The 18,210-nt window shown below is 45.5% G+C and overlaps 1 protein-coding gene across 2 annotated transcripts in view; it reads right to left on the bottom strand.

Annotated features, from left to right (window-relative positions):
• Positions 1-11,815, bottom strand: part of LOC147606049 (uncharacterized) — a 56,692-nt gene extending 44,877 nt beyond the window's left edge. Inside the window, exon 1 of one of the 2 annotated variants that reach the window (XM_086792593.1) lies at positions 11,383-11,815. In XM_086792593.1, coding sequence (XP_086648719.1) covers positions 11,383-11,455 — 73 coding nt within the window. In that variant the 5' untranslated portion in view covers positions 11,456-11,815. The remainder of the gene's footprint in view (positions 1-11,382) is intronic. The other variant, XM_086792592.1, reaches the window with a different exon arrangement.
• Positions 11,816-18,210: the final 6,395 nt, after the last annotated feature.

The following is an 18,210-nucleotide window of genomic DNA, read 5'->3' as shown; positions in this document are numbered from 1 at the left end:
TATGTGCATATGTTTTGGCAAACAGGATGCATTAGTGCATGGTTACACGGATTCGGATTATGCCGGTCATCCAGATAACAGGAAGTCTACTACCGGTTATGTATTTACATTCACAGGAGGTGCTGTGTCATGGATATCCAGGATGCAGAAGTGCACAGCCTTATCTACTACAGAGGCCGAGTATATTGCAGCCACAGAGGCTTGCAAGGAGGCATTATGGCTATCTCGGTTAGTGGTTGATTTGGGCTATACAGGGGATATTCCATTGTTGCATTGTGACAGTCAGAGTGCTATCCAGTTGGCAAAGAACCCTGTCTTTCATGCAAAGACGAAGCATGTGGATGTGAAGTATCACTTCATCAGAGAGGTGATAGAGAACAAGCAAATTCAGCTTGTTAAGATTCATACGGATGACAACCCGGCTGATCTGTTGACGAAGAGTTTGCCTCCGGAGCGGTTTGCTCATTGCAGACACTTGATGGGCATTGGATGAGGCCAGTTTCAGCCTTGATTTGGCCTTGTATATTATCATGTACATGCTGATTTTTCTTTTCCTTTACTTAAGGGCACTTTGCCTTTAAGTGGGAGGTTGTTGGGGTAAAGGCGTTATGCCCACCCTTATAGTGTGTACAAGCCCATAAGTTATAGTACATAGTACACTTAGTACTTTTAATGTACTAAGTGCACTATGTGTACTAGTGCAATATACATGTGTGATAGGGGAGTCACACACTCATGCCTCATGAGTTGACTTATCCCCACAACTCTCTCTCTCTCTCTCTCCCTTGTGTTTCTCTGTGTATGTCTCCCACATAACTCTTAACCCTAACTAATTCTCTCCCATCACTGCCAAGAAAAAAACAATTCCCACTCGTGGATTGCCTGGTATCATAATCACCAGCCCAATCTGAATCACTGTATGCATAAAGCTGCAAGCTGCCCCCCCTGGGATAGAACAAACCAAGATCCAGGGTACCCTTAAGATATCGAAAAATGCGTTTGACTGCTTGCCAATGCTTTGTGCCTGGGCTGTGCATGAATTTGCTCAACAAAGACACCCCAAAAGATATGTCTGGCCTCGTGTTACACAAGTAAATAAGGCATCCCACTGCCTGGCTGTAAATGCCGGCCTCAAAAGGCTCTCCAATATCATGCATAGTAAGCCGTACACCTGGTTCTACCGGAGTAGAAATGGGCTTACATTCATCCATGTGAAACCTTTTTAGCAAACTTTTTATGTACTTAGTTTGCTGCATAACAATGCCATCATCTGTATGCATAAACTGTATGCCGAGATAGTAGTGTAAAGGCCCCAAATCTGACATATCAAATTCAGCTTTCAAATCAGCTTTGAAATCTGAAATTTGTGCTTTGCTTGTACCTGTAATGAGCATGTCATCTACATACAAGATGACTATGAGAATATCGGCATTGGTTTTCTTCACATATAATGTGCTTTCAGCTGGACTATTCTCATAACCTTGGCTGGTTAGATGAGCATGTATCTTATCATACCAAGCTCTTGGAGCTTGCTTTAACCCATACAATGCTTTGTGCAACCTGCATACTTTATGTTCCTCACCAGGAACTACAAAACCAATGGGCTGATTTACATATACTTCCTCCTGTAAATCCCCATTTAAGAATGCAGTTTTGATATCCAATTGATGCACTTTCCATCCTTTATGGGTAGCCAATGCAATCACAGATCTTATTGTGGTCATTCTCGAAGTAGGAGCAAAAGTCTCTTCATAATCTATTCCCTTTTTCTGGGAGTAGCCTTTAGCCACAAGTCTTGCTTTGTACCTGTCAATAGTACCATCAGACTTTCTTTTGACTTTGTACACCCACTTTGTTCCAATTACATGCTTGCCTTTAGGCAATTCCACAAGATCCCATGTATTATTCTTCATGATAGAAGAAATTTCAGCTTGCATAGCTTGCAACCAATGCTCATTCTCATGTGCTTCTTCATAAGAAGAAGGCTCTTCTGAATCAAAGAGACCACCCATTGCGAATGCAGACTCCCCACGATGTACATTCAAAGCATGGCTGGAACTAGCCCTTGTTCTACCTGTGAGTGGAGCTGCAAGTTTGCTTTCTTGCAAAGTTTTCAGCAACCATCTTGGCACTGACTTGGCTGTGTCTATGGCTGTTTGCTCTTCCCTGACAAGATCTTCCACTTCTTCCATAGAAGGGGGCTGAATGGCTGGCTGGTCCACATGTTCTACATGTGGATTTTCTTGTGTAGGGGCTGGCTGATCTGAATCCCCCCTAATTGCAATGGGTAAAAGTCCATCAAACATGTCCTGTAAGCCTGTATCATTGCTTTTATACAAGCTGTACATGGGCTGTTCTGAATTTTCAGCAAATACCACATCTCTACTGACAAAAATCCTTCGTGTAGTTGGATTATAAAGACGGTATCCTTTGCTTTCATTGCTGTAGCCCACAAAAATGCATTTAATTGCTTTGTCATCAAGCTTTGTTCGGAGTTGTTCTGGCACATGTGCATATGCCAAACACCCAAATGTACGCATATAATCCACAGTTGGCTTTCGGCTATACCAAGCCTCAAATGGTGTTATGGTTTTCAAAGCTTTTATTGGACACCTGTTCAACACATGAGTTGCACACATTATAGCTTCCATCCAAAATTTGTGAGGCAACTTTTGTGCTTTCACCAGGCATCTTGCCATCTCCATGAGAGATCTATTTTTCCTTTCAGCTACACCATTCTGCTGCGGTGTATAAGGCACAGTACATTGGTGTTTGATGCCCTTTGGATTTTACATCCACACATATTTTCAGCCATTGCTACAAAGTGTCGAAAGCATGTAAACACATCTGCTTTCGCTTTCAAAGGGTAAGCCCAAGCAAACCTGGAGTAGTCATCAATGAATGTGACAAAGTAAAGATGCCCCCCTATGGATGGTGTCCGCATTGGACCACATACATCACTATGTATGAGCTGTAATTTACTTTCAGCTCTAACAGCTCCATCTTTGGGGAATGGTTTTCGTTGCATCTTTCCCAAAATACACCCCTCACATATATGTCTTGGTGGAGACTCAAGAGGCGGCATATTATCAACCATATGATGCTTCTGCAAAAGCATCAAACTCTGAAAATTTACATGCCCAAAACGAGCATGCCATAGCTCTGCATCATTCATAGCAGGAGTGTGGGCAGCCACTGTATTTGCATCATAAGTGCGCTTGTCATAGCTGTCCAGCTTATACAAGCCTTTGTATCGTGTTCCAGAAGTGACTATTTCATAACCCTTTGATGGGTCTTTTACCAAACACTTCCCATCTTCAAATTCAACCTTTAAACCTTGGTCGTTTATGGCTGAAACGGAGAGCAGATTTTTCTTTATTCCTGGAACATACAATACATTTTTCATACATATATTGGCACCATTGGCTGCAATAAGTATGACATTACCAATTCCCTTTACTGGATATGTGGTATGATCTGCACATGATACAGTGCGGCCATTTGATGCATAAACCAAGTGCTGAAATACATCTTTGCATGAAGTGATGTGGCTCGAAGCACCACTATCAAAATACCATGATGCATTCTGTCTGTCAGATGCAATATCAGTGTCTGAAGCACCTGGTGTGTCACTAGTGCATGTGACCAAAAAAGTGTACTCTTCCTGGATTACATTAGCTGATTGCTGTGCTTTGTCATCCGAAGAGTCTGCTACTGCATTGCCTGCTTCTTTCTTTTTCTCTTTTGCAATCCGCTTCCTACATTCACTGATGTAGTGTCCAGGCTTATGGCAGTAGTGACATTTGCCCTTCTTTTTGGGCTTGTTTGCATCCCCTTTGTCAGACTTTTCACCACTAGAAGAGGGCTGTCCATGACCAGCCTTGCTAGACTGTTGTCCCCCATGCTTAAAGCTCTTTGCTTTACTCTTATCCTTGGCTGTAAATGCCTTTTCTCCACCACGGTTGCTCGATATGTTTGCTCTTGTTTGCTCTTCCTGCAAGAGTAAACCCACGAGCTCTTCAAAAGTGACGGGATCACCACCTCCTCTCATCGAGAGGTTGAGAGAGGTGTGAAAGCCCAAGTAGGAAGGCGGTAAAGAATGAAGAGTGTTGGTGACCATCTGTCTGTCTGGGATAACCTCATCAATGTTGAGCAATTGTTCCTGCAAATCTTTCACTTTGGTGAGATGATCTGCCATGGAGTCACCCTCATCCATAGAAAGAAGATCCAATTGCCTCTTCAAGTAGGCAACTCTTGCCTCGTTGCGTACCTGATACATTGCTTCCAATGTGTCCCATGCAAGCTTCGATGTCTTGCATGAACGAATGTGCGGAATAATAGTCCTTTTCACTGAAAGGGCTATCAATGACATGGCCTGTGCATCTCTAGAGTCCCATCTCTTCTGCTCTTGTGTGGGAGCAGGATCTACATCAGGAGCTCTTTGAGCACCTCCCCTTTGAGGCGTGGCTGGCTGTATGGTAAGTGGGCGTGTGTCATCACCACACACGATGCCCCAAAGCCCTTTGGCTACAAGCAAATTACGGATCATGAAACTCCAGAGGGAGTAGTTAGATCCATCCAGCTTGTCCTCCTGGGTGAGCACACCAAATACATCTGTAGCATTCTGTGCCATGTCAACAAAGTATAACTACAAGCAAACCAAGCACCAATGTGCACTGCCAGGCAACCAAATGTCCTGTGCAAATGTATGCCTGCAAACCAAAGCAAGTGTAAACCTGCACCAAATTGTCCAATTACACACAATGTGTATACATACGCGACAAATCGCAGCTGTAATGCCCAAATACATGCTCCAATCTGAAAATCCCCAATTTTTATGCACTCCAATCGCTTCAATGTGCATCTAATTGGCCAATTTTCACAAAGGCCCCAAATTTCTGCAAATGTAAGAGCTTCAATTTGCCAATTTTGACCTCAATTTTGAAAACCCCCAAATTTCTGCAAATAAGAGAGGTTCAATTTGCTGATTTTGACCTCAATTTCAAAAACCCCCAAATTTGCCTGAATCCTGTACCACCTGCAAGCTTTCAAATCTTCCTGGCAAAATCTGCCTGCAAACCAAATGTTTATTTTTTCTGTTTGGTGAAACAAAGATACCTGGGCAGCAATGATGCACAGCCGGGAAGATGTAGCACGGAAGAGTTGTTTGCAGGTGGAGAATCAACGTTGTTGGCCAAGTCGTTGCAGCTGGAGTGCACACTGAGCTGCGGGCTGGTGTATGCACGTGGCAGGTGGCGAAGGCGTGCAGATGTCGAGGAGGCCTGCAAAACGTGGGTTTGAGCAAACGTCGGACCAACCAGAGGCGGGCAGGCGTGCTGGTGTTGGGCAGGCGAATGTTGGGTAGTCGAGCAGGCGGAATGTTGGGTAGTAGAGCAGGTGTGCTGGTGGCGTGCAGGCGGAAGCGGCAACCGTGGGCCAGCACGGGGAGCGCTGGGCGCGAACAGATGGTGGCTGGAACGGGCGACGGCGGCCAGACGGCAGTCGCGAGCAGAACTGACGTGAACGGGACGACACCGCGTGCACGGAACACTCCGTTGGAGTAGCGCCGGCGGAACAGGACAGCAGTGCCGGAACGGAACGGTGGTAAGCGTCGGCGGCTCTGGGCACCCGGCCGGGGCGCGGACGGAAGAACGGCGAGCGCTGACGGAAACGCCGGACGTGGTCGATAGCTGGAGCGCTGACGGCAAGGTGGCCGGAAGCGTAACGGAGCTGGTCGGCGCCGGCTGAGGAGGTGCCGCCCGGGAGGCGGGGCGGAGGTGGTGGGAGCAGCTGGACGGAAGCCACGGACGGACAGACGTCGACGGAAAAACACAACGTCGACGGAAATTCGCAATCGACGGAAAAAACACAGCGTCGACGGAATTTCACAGTTTTTTCTGCAGATTCACACAAGCACTGCTCCAGGGCAAGCTCCCAGCTCCCTGCTCTGATACCAAATGTTGGGTGTTGGACTCACACACTCACACACACAAACCTGCACATTAGGGTTAGGTGCAGGGTAGAAAAGCTCACACACAGAAATGAGAGAGAGAGAGAGAGAGAGCCAAAAGTGTGGTATCCACAAAATGCAAGTCAACCCTTGCATGTGTGCCACATCCATATAATATAGAAGTACAAAAGAGTGTCCTTTCACACTTGATGTCCAAGGGGAAAAACCACATGGGAAAAAGTGCCCTTGGTTAAGCCCTGTTCACACATAGCACTACCATAAGTGAGCATATGCCTACAATACCGTCCCACGGGCCAGACTAATGAGGAGACTGCAGGATATGGGAGTGCCAGCAGAGATGCTTTGGGGGATCATTACACTCTATGAGTAAGTCACAGGCAGAGTATGGGCTCCAGGAGGTGACTCAGAGATCATACACAGCACTATCGGGGTGAAGCAAAGCTGCCCCTTGTCTCCTACTCTATTTGGTCTATACATTGACGAGATCTCGGATTACATAGACAGACAAGGAGGACCAGAAGCACATTTAGCAAGAGTCCTAATACCGATCCTCTTGTATGCAGATGATATTGTTCTTATTTCTGATTCACCAGAGGGGCTGCAGAGGCATTTGGATGCATTACGGGCCTTTTGCGAGGATCGGAACCTCATTGTGAACGTTGGAAAGACCAAGGTCATGATCTTTAACACCTCCTCACAGTGGATAAAATCTGCTATACAGTTTACATACAGTGGAGAGCCTGTGGAGTATGTTACCTCATATGTATACCTTGGGATCACTTTTGCTGGACCTCGGTTCTCGATGCGGAAGGCGGCCGAAGCTAGATTGATGAGGGGATATGCAGCCCTTGGCTCGCTAGAGAGGCAATGCTCACAGATACAATTTCAGGAGCCGAGGACGAAGCTTTGGCTATTTGATACTCTAGTTACACCTGCACTACTGTATGGTGCCCCCATCTGGGGTCCCAACTCATACGATAGGAGGAGAGAGGAGAGAGCCGGCCGAGACAGAACAGAGGAGGTAATGGGTGGAAGCCGATGGAGAGGCCCCTAGTGGTGATGATCTTGCACATGATTAGGAGTAAGCCATCAGTGCCACATGAGATTGTACGGGCAAAGATGGGGGCTGCACCAATAGTGACAAAGGCTCTATTCTTGACAATGACATACTGGCACAGGCTATGGGAGCTTCCACTAGATAGATACTCCCGGCTAGCCCTGGAGTCCTCGAGACAGCTGACACTCGAGGGAGATACAGAGTGCTGGTATTCACAGGTAGGCACTTGGTTAGGCATGCACGGTATGCAGATGGAGGCACTCCCCGCGTTCTAGTACAACATAGAGGCCCCGTCATTTGCTCTCAGTCGCATAGAGCAGAACACGGTTATCAGGAAGGACATTGTCAGACTGGATACTCAGAGGACATGGAGTTCACCTAGTCGTCCACTGGGGACGAAGATGGCCTTCTACAGAGATCACCTCCTATGTCTGACAGAGGATGGTTTCATCATCCACCCACGCTACATGGCACACACCTATCTTTTGGGGTGAGGTGCGATTGGCCAGTTCCCCCCGTTCCAGTACGGTATGCAGATGGAGGCACTCCCCCCGTTCCAGTAGGACCCGTCATTTGCTCTCAGCCGCACAGAGCAGAACATGGTTATCAGGAAGGACATTGTCAGACTGGATACTCAGAGGACATGGAGTTCAGCCAAGGGGAATGCTACAGCTAAGGTGAAGGTAAAAGGTCAAGAACCAGAATACTTTTACAGATTTGCATCATTCTAATAAAGCAAATACACCATTCGTGGTGGGGGCCCTACAAGGGGTATTCAGGACCCAATACTGTGTCCGACTCCCTCTGTCCCGACTCCCTCTCTCTCTCTTTTTGCACATCTCTCTCTATGTTGTGCATTATCTTTGTCATGAAAAAATGCTGAGTTCTGTCCATTTAAGTACCAATCTTACTCATCAAGCTTCCACATGTTACACTACAGGCAAGCTTTCCTGCGATACCTTTTGAAGTTTAAAAACTACCTTCCTATTGATGCAAAATGGGATGACAAAGAATACTTCTCCGACTATCCACAGCTTCTTCAAGCGTACCTCAACGCTTTTCAGTTGAGGACAATTGTTTAGCAACTGGGGGATGTCACCATTTGGCCACTTAAATGGTCCTCTCCAATTTCTCATGCTCGTTGGTGACCAGTTGCGAGTGTCCAGAGTCCCAATTCTTCGCGCCCGTTTGTGGTCAATGTGTGGATCCAAGTGCCCTCGACCCCAGTTCCGCATTGTCCGATGTGCCAAATTTGTATTTGAAAATGCCAATGCTGCAATTGTGCCATGACCCAAATATTTGTTCATAACGAAGTGCACATGCACACATGTTTGAATGTTTGAAATTGTTCTCGCATGAACTGTTTTCAAGTATTTGCTTGCTATGAATGTCCGGTTCACGAGCTTGGGACGCCTACCTGTCATGTGCACAATGTGTATCTACCGTGTGCTACACGCACGCAAGACTAGTTTCGAGGCTTGGGGAAGATTGGAGCTAGGCAGGCTGATTGACGAGCTGAGTTAGGGATATACTAACGGGCGGGCACCCAAGTATGGACGGACGGGCGCCCAAGTGTGGACGCCCGATGACCGGCCAAGAGCTTATAAAAGGGTGGCCAAGGTTAGTTATTGCGATATAGAGAGTCTCGCAAGTTTGTGAGAGCTCTATGGTCTTGGAGCCTGGATCTAGTGCAGACGTGCACCTACTTTATGCAGCCAAGGCCGGCAACAATCTCGAGGCCCGCGAGGGTAGCTTTGTGGCGGTATGGGACGTCGCGAGGAGGAGATTGGTCGGTACGTCAACCTAGTTAGCTCAGCTCGTGGCTCAGTGGGGACAGCCAAGACTATGGGCTTGCCCACGGCTGTCATGGTTGGGAGGTGAGTCAGGCCTGCACCCCCTTGTTGTTTGTTCGTTTGTTTGCAGGATTCGAGTTTCATACCAGGAACGATCACGAGGAGATCCGTGGGGATTTGACAGTGGTATCAGAGCATGCCTCGTGAACGAGCAAGTCGGTAGGTAGCGAAGATGAGGTCGAAGAAAGGTATGTGTTAGAAAAGCTTGCTGTTTTTTCTGTGCATACTGCTGTTTTCAAATTCAGTATGTGTTTTTCTTCATCAAAGAAACCCATGTTGATAGGAGGTGGTAGTCTAAGTAGGGTTATTTGCTTTGCAAAGAAGAGGAGAGATTCGTTTGTGCAGTCGTATGAACGTAGAGAGAGAAAACAAAAAAACGCGAACGAGAGCAAGAGAAGGAGAGCAAGCGTGTGAGAGGAGGCGCTGGCGGGTGTAGCGTTTGGCTATCGGAGGCTGGCAGCCGGCCAAGCCTCTGTAGGCGACCCTGCAGGCGAGCGCATGGGCTTGCGTAGCCAGGCAGGCCAGGCCCACATAGGCGCCCAGGCCAAGCGGGCAGGCACCCAGGCCAGGCCGGCAGGCGCCCAGGCCCACGCTGCCATGATGCCCATGCCCACGCCGCCTAGGCAGGTGGACAGATGCCCAGGCCTACGCCGCCATGTGGCCAAGCTGGCGCAGGCGCAGCCTGCCGTGAAGGCACCGGTAAAAGCGAAGGTGAAGCCGGCGGCGCTTTTTCCGGTGGGACCGAGAAAAAAAAAAGCAAAACAGCAAACGCATGCACCAACCCGATTCGGCGTTTTGATTTTTTTTTTGTTTTTTATTAAACTTTTTTTTTACAAAAAGTTAAGGGTCCCTAAGGTTCAACGTGTGTTTTTTTTTTTTAGAAAATTGAATATATATATATCCTCTCCTTCAATCTTCAATGATCTTGTTTATGGTACTACAAGAGAAATCCTTTTTATACTTGTAAGAGACCTTCCTTTTTGCTAAAAAGCCTTCATGCTTTTGCTTTGCCTTTTTATGGTACTACAAGAGAAATCCTTTTTATACTTGTAAGAGACCTTCCTTTTTGCTAAAAAGCCTTCATGCTTTTGCTTTGCCTTTTTATGCTTTGTTTTTCTCTTTTTACTTTTATTAATAAAATATTACTCAACTTTTGTGCTTTGCTTTTATGGCTTTAAGGCCTTGTTTTTTGGCCTTAGAGTTGCTTTTTGAGAAAGCGCCTTTTAGCTTTTTGGTCCGGCTCAGTCTCCTCTTTCCAATGGTGCCCTTGGCTCGCGGTAAACTTTTTGCTTTTTCTTGCTTTTTTACGAAGAATGATGCTTTTTCTCAATCAAACCTTATGGACCCTGTCCCTATGTCTTCTTCCACCTGTCTAGTGTCCGGGCATGGATTTCATCATGTGAAATAGAGCTAGGAGGGCCAAATAGTTACACATCTCTCATTTAGGTGCAATGTGTCATTGGACAAATCCGCACCTCATCCCACCAGTTGAGAGTGGACATAGCTAGATATGGAAGAAGGGCAGCTGCACCAGAGGACATGGCATGCTAGCTTTGCTATACAAAGGCTGAGAGAGAGGCTCATTATATATGCAAATGCCCAATATACTATGAGATCAAGGGGAGGTTCCACTGCCTCTTCCAAGAGAGATTTGGACCACTCTCTAGAATCATGGATTTTCCAGACCAGAGATGCCTAGGGATCTTTCTTCTGGAGCTCCGCAGACACAGGGAATCCCTACTGCAGCCCAGATCAATTGCACCCATCCGAGAATTACATGTTGCAGGTTTAGGAGAGAGAACCAGCAAAGAGAGCTCTCACTGACTTCTTCCAAACTAGAGCCCCGAGAGCATATCCACACACTCCCCCCAACCTCCAGGCTGATGCAAGAGCCTGGCCGAGAGGAGTGACATTGGACAGAGCCACCGAGCTATGTAGAGCCCGACGCACCCTACATAGTGGCCGCCGTCCACGCTCACATCATTTCCCACCACCACAGGACTTTCTCCCGCCCTATCATATGGTACCATGTTGCAGCGTCCTATGCAAGATATTCTTGGCTGATGCAAGAGCTTGAGGCTCTTTGTTTTTTTCACGGATATTTTCTTTTAGTTTTACTTTCAGTACCATGATGATGTATTCCATGGACATGCTCTAACATTTTGGTCTCATAGGTCATTTTGGCCTTTTGTAGACGTGAACACAACTCTCTTTCTCTCTCTCTCTCTCTCTCTCTCTCACCACATATTATCATTATTTAGCATTACATGGATACTTTAGCTTCTGTAGATAGTTTCGTACATTGTTTCTTCCATGGTTCAGTATTCATCATGGAGTCTCATAGACCCTCTGGATCTTTTGTAGACGTTGATCTCTCTCTCTCTCTCTCTCTCTCTCTCTCTCTCTCTCTCTACCATGTCAAAGTGAGCATCTACAGGCTTTGATATCTCAAAAAACTAACAGTAAAATGACATCTCCCCACCAGCACGAAAAATGCATACCAATGGCACCACCAACGGCACCTCCCATCGCAACTCCAGCAACGACTCTTGTTAGGCAGCTATCGCGAGCCATGGTAGGAGCGCTTTTTTTTCCTTCAAAAAATAACAAGACAGGCTGAAACGGCAAATTTGCATCAACATCAAAAGTCCCCTCCAGTACAGAGAGCGTTCACCTTGCTTGAAGGGAATCTGCTGTGGTTTGTCGGAAGAACTTATTAACCCTTGCTTTCTTTTGGATATATATCCAAGCTAACAAAAAAAGATAAATGGTCTGGGTAATTAACGTTGAATGCATTCATTTCAAAGGTTTTGTGAAGATTGCACCTTAGGAATGTCAAAATTTAGCATTTGCATGGTTCTTGGCAAGACCACATTCACCTATGTGGCAAGTAGTGGTTGGTCAGAAAAATGCAGCTTTTTTTTTATTTCTGGGCCTTTAAAACCACATTGATATTCATGCAATCTTCTCATTGGCCTTTAAAAAAAACCACATCGATATTCATGCAATCTTCTCATTGGTTCAGAAAAATGTTGTTGTGTTTTTGTTTCACACCATCAATGACACCTTTAATGCTTATGTGTGCTTCAATGCTATCACTGACTCATGTCTAATGGTGTGTATGAGATCTTCGTGGCTCAACGTTCTCATGCAATGGGGAGACTATTCGCCAAGCAACTTGTGAATCATGTCTCTTTAGTGGAGACCATGCGGCAAGCATGACAAATAGAATAGGTCACCATGTCTTACCTAATGGTCAAGTTTGGAAACCATAGTTGGTGCTTCTCTGGTTTTTTTCTAAATTTTTACCTTTTTTTTAGGACTTACTGTAAATGGCTAAATAGGTTGTTTTCTAGTATCAATGTGCTAGTTACATCTAATTACTGGCTCCTAAGTGTTTGTTTCTTTTTTGACATTCTACACAATTGACCTTACAGTTTCTAGCTTATTCTTTTAGTGTGGTTAAGCTTAGAAAAGGTGATTTTGGTTAAGCTTTAAATGTGGTTAAGCCTTACGATCAACCATTTTTAGTATGTATACCATTTGTAGCATGGTTTATGCACTTAGATCAAGCTATAGTATTGTGCTTTAAGACTTTGAAAAGGTAAATTTTTTGCCATAAAAGCCCTTTTTAGCTATAATTTCTTAATCGTGTTAAGCCCAGAGAGAGGCTTACCACGGGTAGCAGGGTACCAGTGGGAATCATGTTTCTGACAGAGACACATGAAAGCCCAGAGAGAGGCTTACCATGGGTAGCAGGGTACCAGTGGGAATCAGTGTATAGACAAGGGATGCGACACGGCACTTCCAGAGGCTCAGGTGGGATCGCTATACTATTCAGACGAGCACTACACCAACATATCAAGGTGGTGTCGAGAGACCCAGAGGCTAGCCTACAGCTCTCAGAGGTGAGAACAGTTTACTTGGCAATATGCTACTTCCCGTCGAAGGGGTCGAGATTCAACACAGGTCACATGGAGGACCAGATTGGAGGAGGAGAGGAGAGAGGGGCCCTTCCTAGTGAGTCTCCATACGCCACTCTATCCGCATTCGACCATGGGGGAGGTTCTCCTAATGGGGGACTTCAATGCACGCACACAGAATCGACAGTGTGAATCATTCGACTTCACAGATCCCCTCATCCTACAGGCACTTGACAATGTAGATGCAGGGACCATGAGGATGTCAGAGGTCAATGGGCCAGACAGTATAGGTTATGGGCAACACCTTCTGGACCTAGGAGCTAGACACCATCTCGTTATTTATAACGGGATGTCACAATGGCCAGAATCGGGAAGACTCACATGTTTCCCATCATCAGGAGGCAGCAGCACTGTGGACTACATATTGGGCTCGCGGGAGAGCACAGACATGATAGACTCTTTCACTATCCCTACATGCCCCATTGGTGCGGACCATACTTATTAGGCTTTTTCTCTTAGGAGCTCTCTTGATCTGCCACCCCCGACCACTCAGGCATCTCGTACCATCTTCCACTTTAAGCCTTCGGCACAGTCCCGAGAGAGCACCTCTTCCACCGCTTACAGACACTGGGCATACCCCCATGATGTGGGGAATTTACAAATTATATGAGCAAGTGTTTGGACGAGTTAGATGCCCAGGGGGACTATCAGATATGATTGCCAGCACCATTGGTGTGAAGCAGGGCTGCCCTCTCTCCCTGACACTCTTTGGCTTATACATCGACGAGGTAGCAAACTACATCATACACGAAGGAGGCTCTGGGATTGACATCTTAGGTACGACTGTACACATTCTATTATATGCTGATGATATCATTCTTGTGTCGGATACTCGGACAGGGCTACAAAGGCATCTACAGGCCCTGGATACTTTCTGTGCGAAAGCGAGGACTCACAGTGAACCTTGGGAAAACCAAGGTTATGGTCTTTCATACATCAGCAGCAGCAGAGTCAGATGCCAGACTATCCTTACACTAGCTCGAGGACAGGTAGAGGTGGTGGGCTCATATGTATACCTTGGTGGGGTCACATTTACCAGCTCATCAGGGAGATTCTCTATGGCACAGGCAACCAGAGACAGAGTGACACGAGGGTACGCAGCACTAGCAATTTTGGAACGCCAGTGTCACCAGGCACACTTCCAGGAGCCCCGTACGAAGGGGTGGCTATTTGATACACTAGTTACTCCAGCATTGATGTATGCAGCAGTAGTATGGGCACTAGGTTTGGCTACATCCTCATGGACACAGATAGAGCGCCCTCAGATTTTGATGCTCTCATGGATGATCCGCAGCAGCGAACCTTCAGTATACCACATGATATCCTTTGAGCGGAGTTTGCTGTACCACCTATGTTAGTAGAGGCCATGTTCCAGACTATATCTTTTATACACAGGATGCGGGAGCTCCCACTAAATCGGGTATCTCGGGCTGCTTTTGAGGCATCTAGACAGCTTGCTGAGGAGGGACATACCTGGTCATGGTACTCCCAGGTGGTACAGTGGATATCATCACACAGGATTGATATTGACAGATTACCACCCTTACAGTATGACCTAGCTACACCACATAGACGCCTCTCTCAGACAAAGAGGAACAAAGTCACGAGACATGACATTTGGCAGGGCCACATACAGGAGACTTGGCTATCTCCCAGTCAGCCACTCCCGACGAAGATGCTCTACTACAGAGACCACTTCTTGAGCACCTCCACAGACGGCTTCATCCAGCGACCACGATACTTGGAGGTCCACTTATCACATGGAGCCAGAGTAGCCATTGGGCGACTAAGGGTCTCATCACACCAACTAGAGATCGAGACTAGGAGAGCAGCATGCATCCCTCGAGCAGAGCGCATTTGCAGATTATGCAAGACGGGGGTAGAGACAGAGGAGCATTTTGTTTGCCAGTGTGGTGCTTTGCAGGAGATCAGGGCATGCTATCCTGAGGTTTTTAGAGGGACCACATCACTTAGACAGATCTGGGAGAGATCGGACCTAGGCAGACTACTACTAGCACTACAGAGACATAGGGAGATCTTACTTCAGACACCTGCACATCATAGCGGAGGAAGACAGTCCCAGTTGACTGACTTCTTCCAGAGATTGGCACCAGTAGCCCAGCCACACACATTGGGAGTGACATCTCAGCGAGCGGAGGAGATTGCTAGGCGATGACCCAGACTAGCCGGCTATACTAGACACCACGGCTACACCACAGAGAGATCGCGGCCATCCGGTCTCGACACCAGCAGGAGGTCCAGGAGCAGCTGGCACATTTTCGCTCTGATCCAGGATGCATGTTCCAGACATTTATGGCATCCTCAGATCGGATGTATGACATATTGTACCCAGACTATGGGACTGGATGGAGTTAGGAGTAGATAACATATCATACTTGTATCACCCCTTCAGCATATAGAGATGCATTAGTAGCCCTAGTACTCGATCCACAACCTCTCGTTTGTACACCACCATTGAGTCCCCTATGGTCGTGTTGTCATACTTGTACATTTTATTCTCACTCCACATTTTTCTCTTGATGACTGGAGGAACATCATTGTACTACTTGTTTGTCTCATAGGCCAATTTTGGCCTTTTGCAGACGTTAATATATCTTTCTTTCTTTCTCTCTCGTGTTGGATGTTTCATCTCACTCCCTCTCTCTAATTTCTCTTTTCTAATTTTTTGATTCTCATCTCTCTTTTGAAAAAAAAATTGTTATTGTATGTATTTATGCAAGCAACAAAGAGGCAACAAAACCAATGCTCTCCTCTTGTTGCGCCACGTGGTATGGGAAAAAAAGTTATTAAAAAAAACGTTCACAAAAAACATTGTTTTCTTGTTCCACTACCAAAAAAAGCGAAGGTTGTTGCACTTGGTAAAAATATAATAAAGCTTAACCGCTTACGATAAAAATTATGAACCTTAATAAAGTTTAACCACTCACTGTAAAAACTCGTTTAAAAAATCGCACATTGCTTGTTTTTGCAACAAAGGAAGGGCTTTTCTATATAAGGAAATTCTTCATACTAGGGCTAGAACCAATCAAATAAGGGTAGCTTTAAATGCAAGCCATCCATCAATAGCAAAATCATGTGAACTACATTTGTTTTAACTAATCAAAAGATATGATTTTCTCAAAAAAATTTAATATTACTATTAGCTTTTATTATTGTTGATATTGAAATTAGAAAATACTTGGAGTGGCACCCTTATCAATATGGTGCATTGAAAAGATGACTTTATGGTGCGTAAGGAAGATGGCGACGTTATTGGGGTTTGCATCATTCATCTCGCTGTGTTACAACCCTAAATTGAATATTTTGAGCCTTGCAATCTTGTCTTTCAAAATAAAAATTTGCCTCATAAAATAGAACATCTCCTACTTTGGTGTGCATCTCTCAGTTGAAAAACGAAGTGCTTCACTTACAGGTATGAGCTCTATTTTGCACTGTTCAATTATGTGATAGCCTTAAGAAGTACTCTTGAGAAGCTCAAGGAGCACCTGCACGTGTGGATGCTCAAAGAGCTCAGAACAATGTGTCATCCAGGGAGGTCAAAGCAGTTAGCATAATACTCCACGGACGTGGTCAGCCAAGGGCATAGCCAAGTTCATGTGAGCTGTATATTTGACATCACCACATTTTGCTTAATGTGGTGGTATTACGGCATGCGACTGGCTTTAGGGCTTTCTTTTACTACTCTTTGAGCACCCACATACAACAGCCTAGTCATACAATGTGCAAAAGGTGGCATCTGGACATGTGAGTTGCTTTAGGTCTTTCTTTTACTACTCTCTGAAAGCTTAAGGAGCACCCACGCATGTGCGAGTGCTCAAATATCTTAGAGTCGCTTGATGTTGCTATTGGGGTTGTTGTTGCATATACCATTGTTGGTTGCAGTTGTTGATTGTGTGATTAAAATGATCGTGAACCCTCCTCACCCTAGCAACTAACGATCGTACCCTAGCAATTGGCAACCGTACTAAAAGGAGCAACAATGACTAGCAACTGGCCACAACGACAAAATTTTGGGGTTTCTTTAGTACTCTTTGAAAGCTCAAGGAGCACCTACGCGCGGGTGCTCAAAGAGCTTAGCTTGTCAAGACGTTGTACATTTACCCATGGCTTGTACGGGGATACACAAAGAAGGATTTGCGTAAGGAGAGGAAGCCGAAAGGGGCCGCTCACAACGTGTGAGGAAGGGGAGGAAGGAGTATGATTCCTATAACTGCTCGCCATGGTTAGGAAGGTGCCAAGAGGTTAGAAATGTTTTCAATTAGTCTTTTTTGAACCGTTAAGTTGCCACAGAAGCAATGGCATGGACAGTGCCTTTCTACAATTTTATGGTTGGTAGGATGCCTGAAGGTGCCTTGTCATGGCCAAAATGCATGTGACAGGCATGTCATAGAGTTATATAACTAAGGTTTTGTGAGAAAAAGACAAGGCAACACTCTGGTATGTGCCTATCTTGTAAATTTACTTGGTTTACATGAGTTCAATCTATGGCATAATTTTATCTTGATTTACTTAAGTGACTGTTTTTGTTTCGAAAGTTTACAATTCTATTGATTGCAAGCATCACGATGCATTTGCATTTTTTATTGTTTATGGGAAGAGATCTATCATCTACTAGAGTTCTGCATTTCCATCGGTGCAAAATGCCATGTACCCATACATTTTGTCATGAGGTGAAGTTTGTGTACGTTGCTTAGGATTCAAACAAATGATTCAGCTTACTTAGTTGAGGTATTTCAACAAATGGTTAGTCCTACTTGGCTTTAATTGAATAGCATCGATTAGTATTTCAATGGCATCAATTGTACATGTGCATAGATAGATAGATAGGTTGAGTATAAATTAGTGGGCTGATGTTTATAACGGATTTTGGCATGGTTTCATGTTTTGATTGCATGTGTAGGATGCGACATACAACTTAGATCTGGGCCCTTTGGTCACAAACATGCAGCTAGGAGGCCTCCTTTAGGAGTAGGGTGGCTAGAAGCAAAGGATGACCTTAAGACATTGTATGTTTGTTGATGATGAGGCATTCGAGGAAGCTTCAAATGTCCTTAGTGAGAGCATGCAGCCCACAACTATTGGGACTACTAGCCAAACAATGGTGGAAGGTACTTATGATGGTGGGCACATAGAGACTCAAGTTGAGGACAACATTGAGGGGTAGTATGAGAATGCTGCCCAAGGTGTTAAAAAAGATGATCCTCGTCATCGCCGTCAATTGGGTAAAAGGGTTATGTTAGGCTTGATGAGTGATGTTTTGGAGTCACTCTATGTTAAACGCTCTACCACTCCTCCCAAAGTTCATCTATGTCACCTTGTTCCACA

This window comes from Cibotium barometz, chromosome 58 (genome assembly GCF_041138505.1).
Source record: "Cibotium barometz isolate CiBa-2024 chromosome 58, ASM4113850v1, whole genome shotgun sequence".
In the NCBI taxonomy this organism is placed as follows: Eukaryota; Viridiplantae; Streptophyta; class Polypodiopsida; order Cyatheales; family Cibotiaceae; genus Cibotium; species Cibotium barometz.
This window is presented reverse-complemented; position numbering and strand designations above follow the sequence as displayed.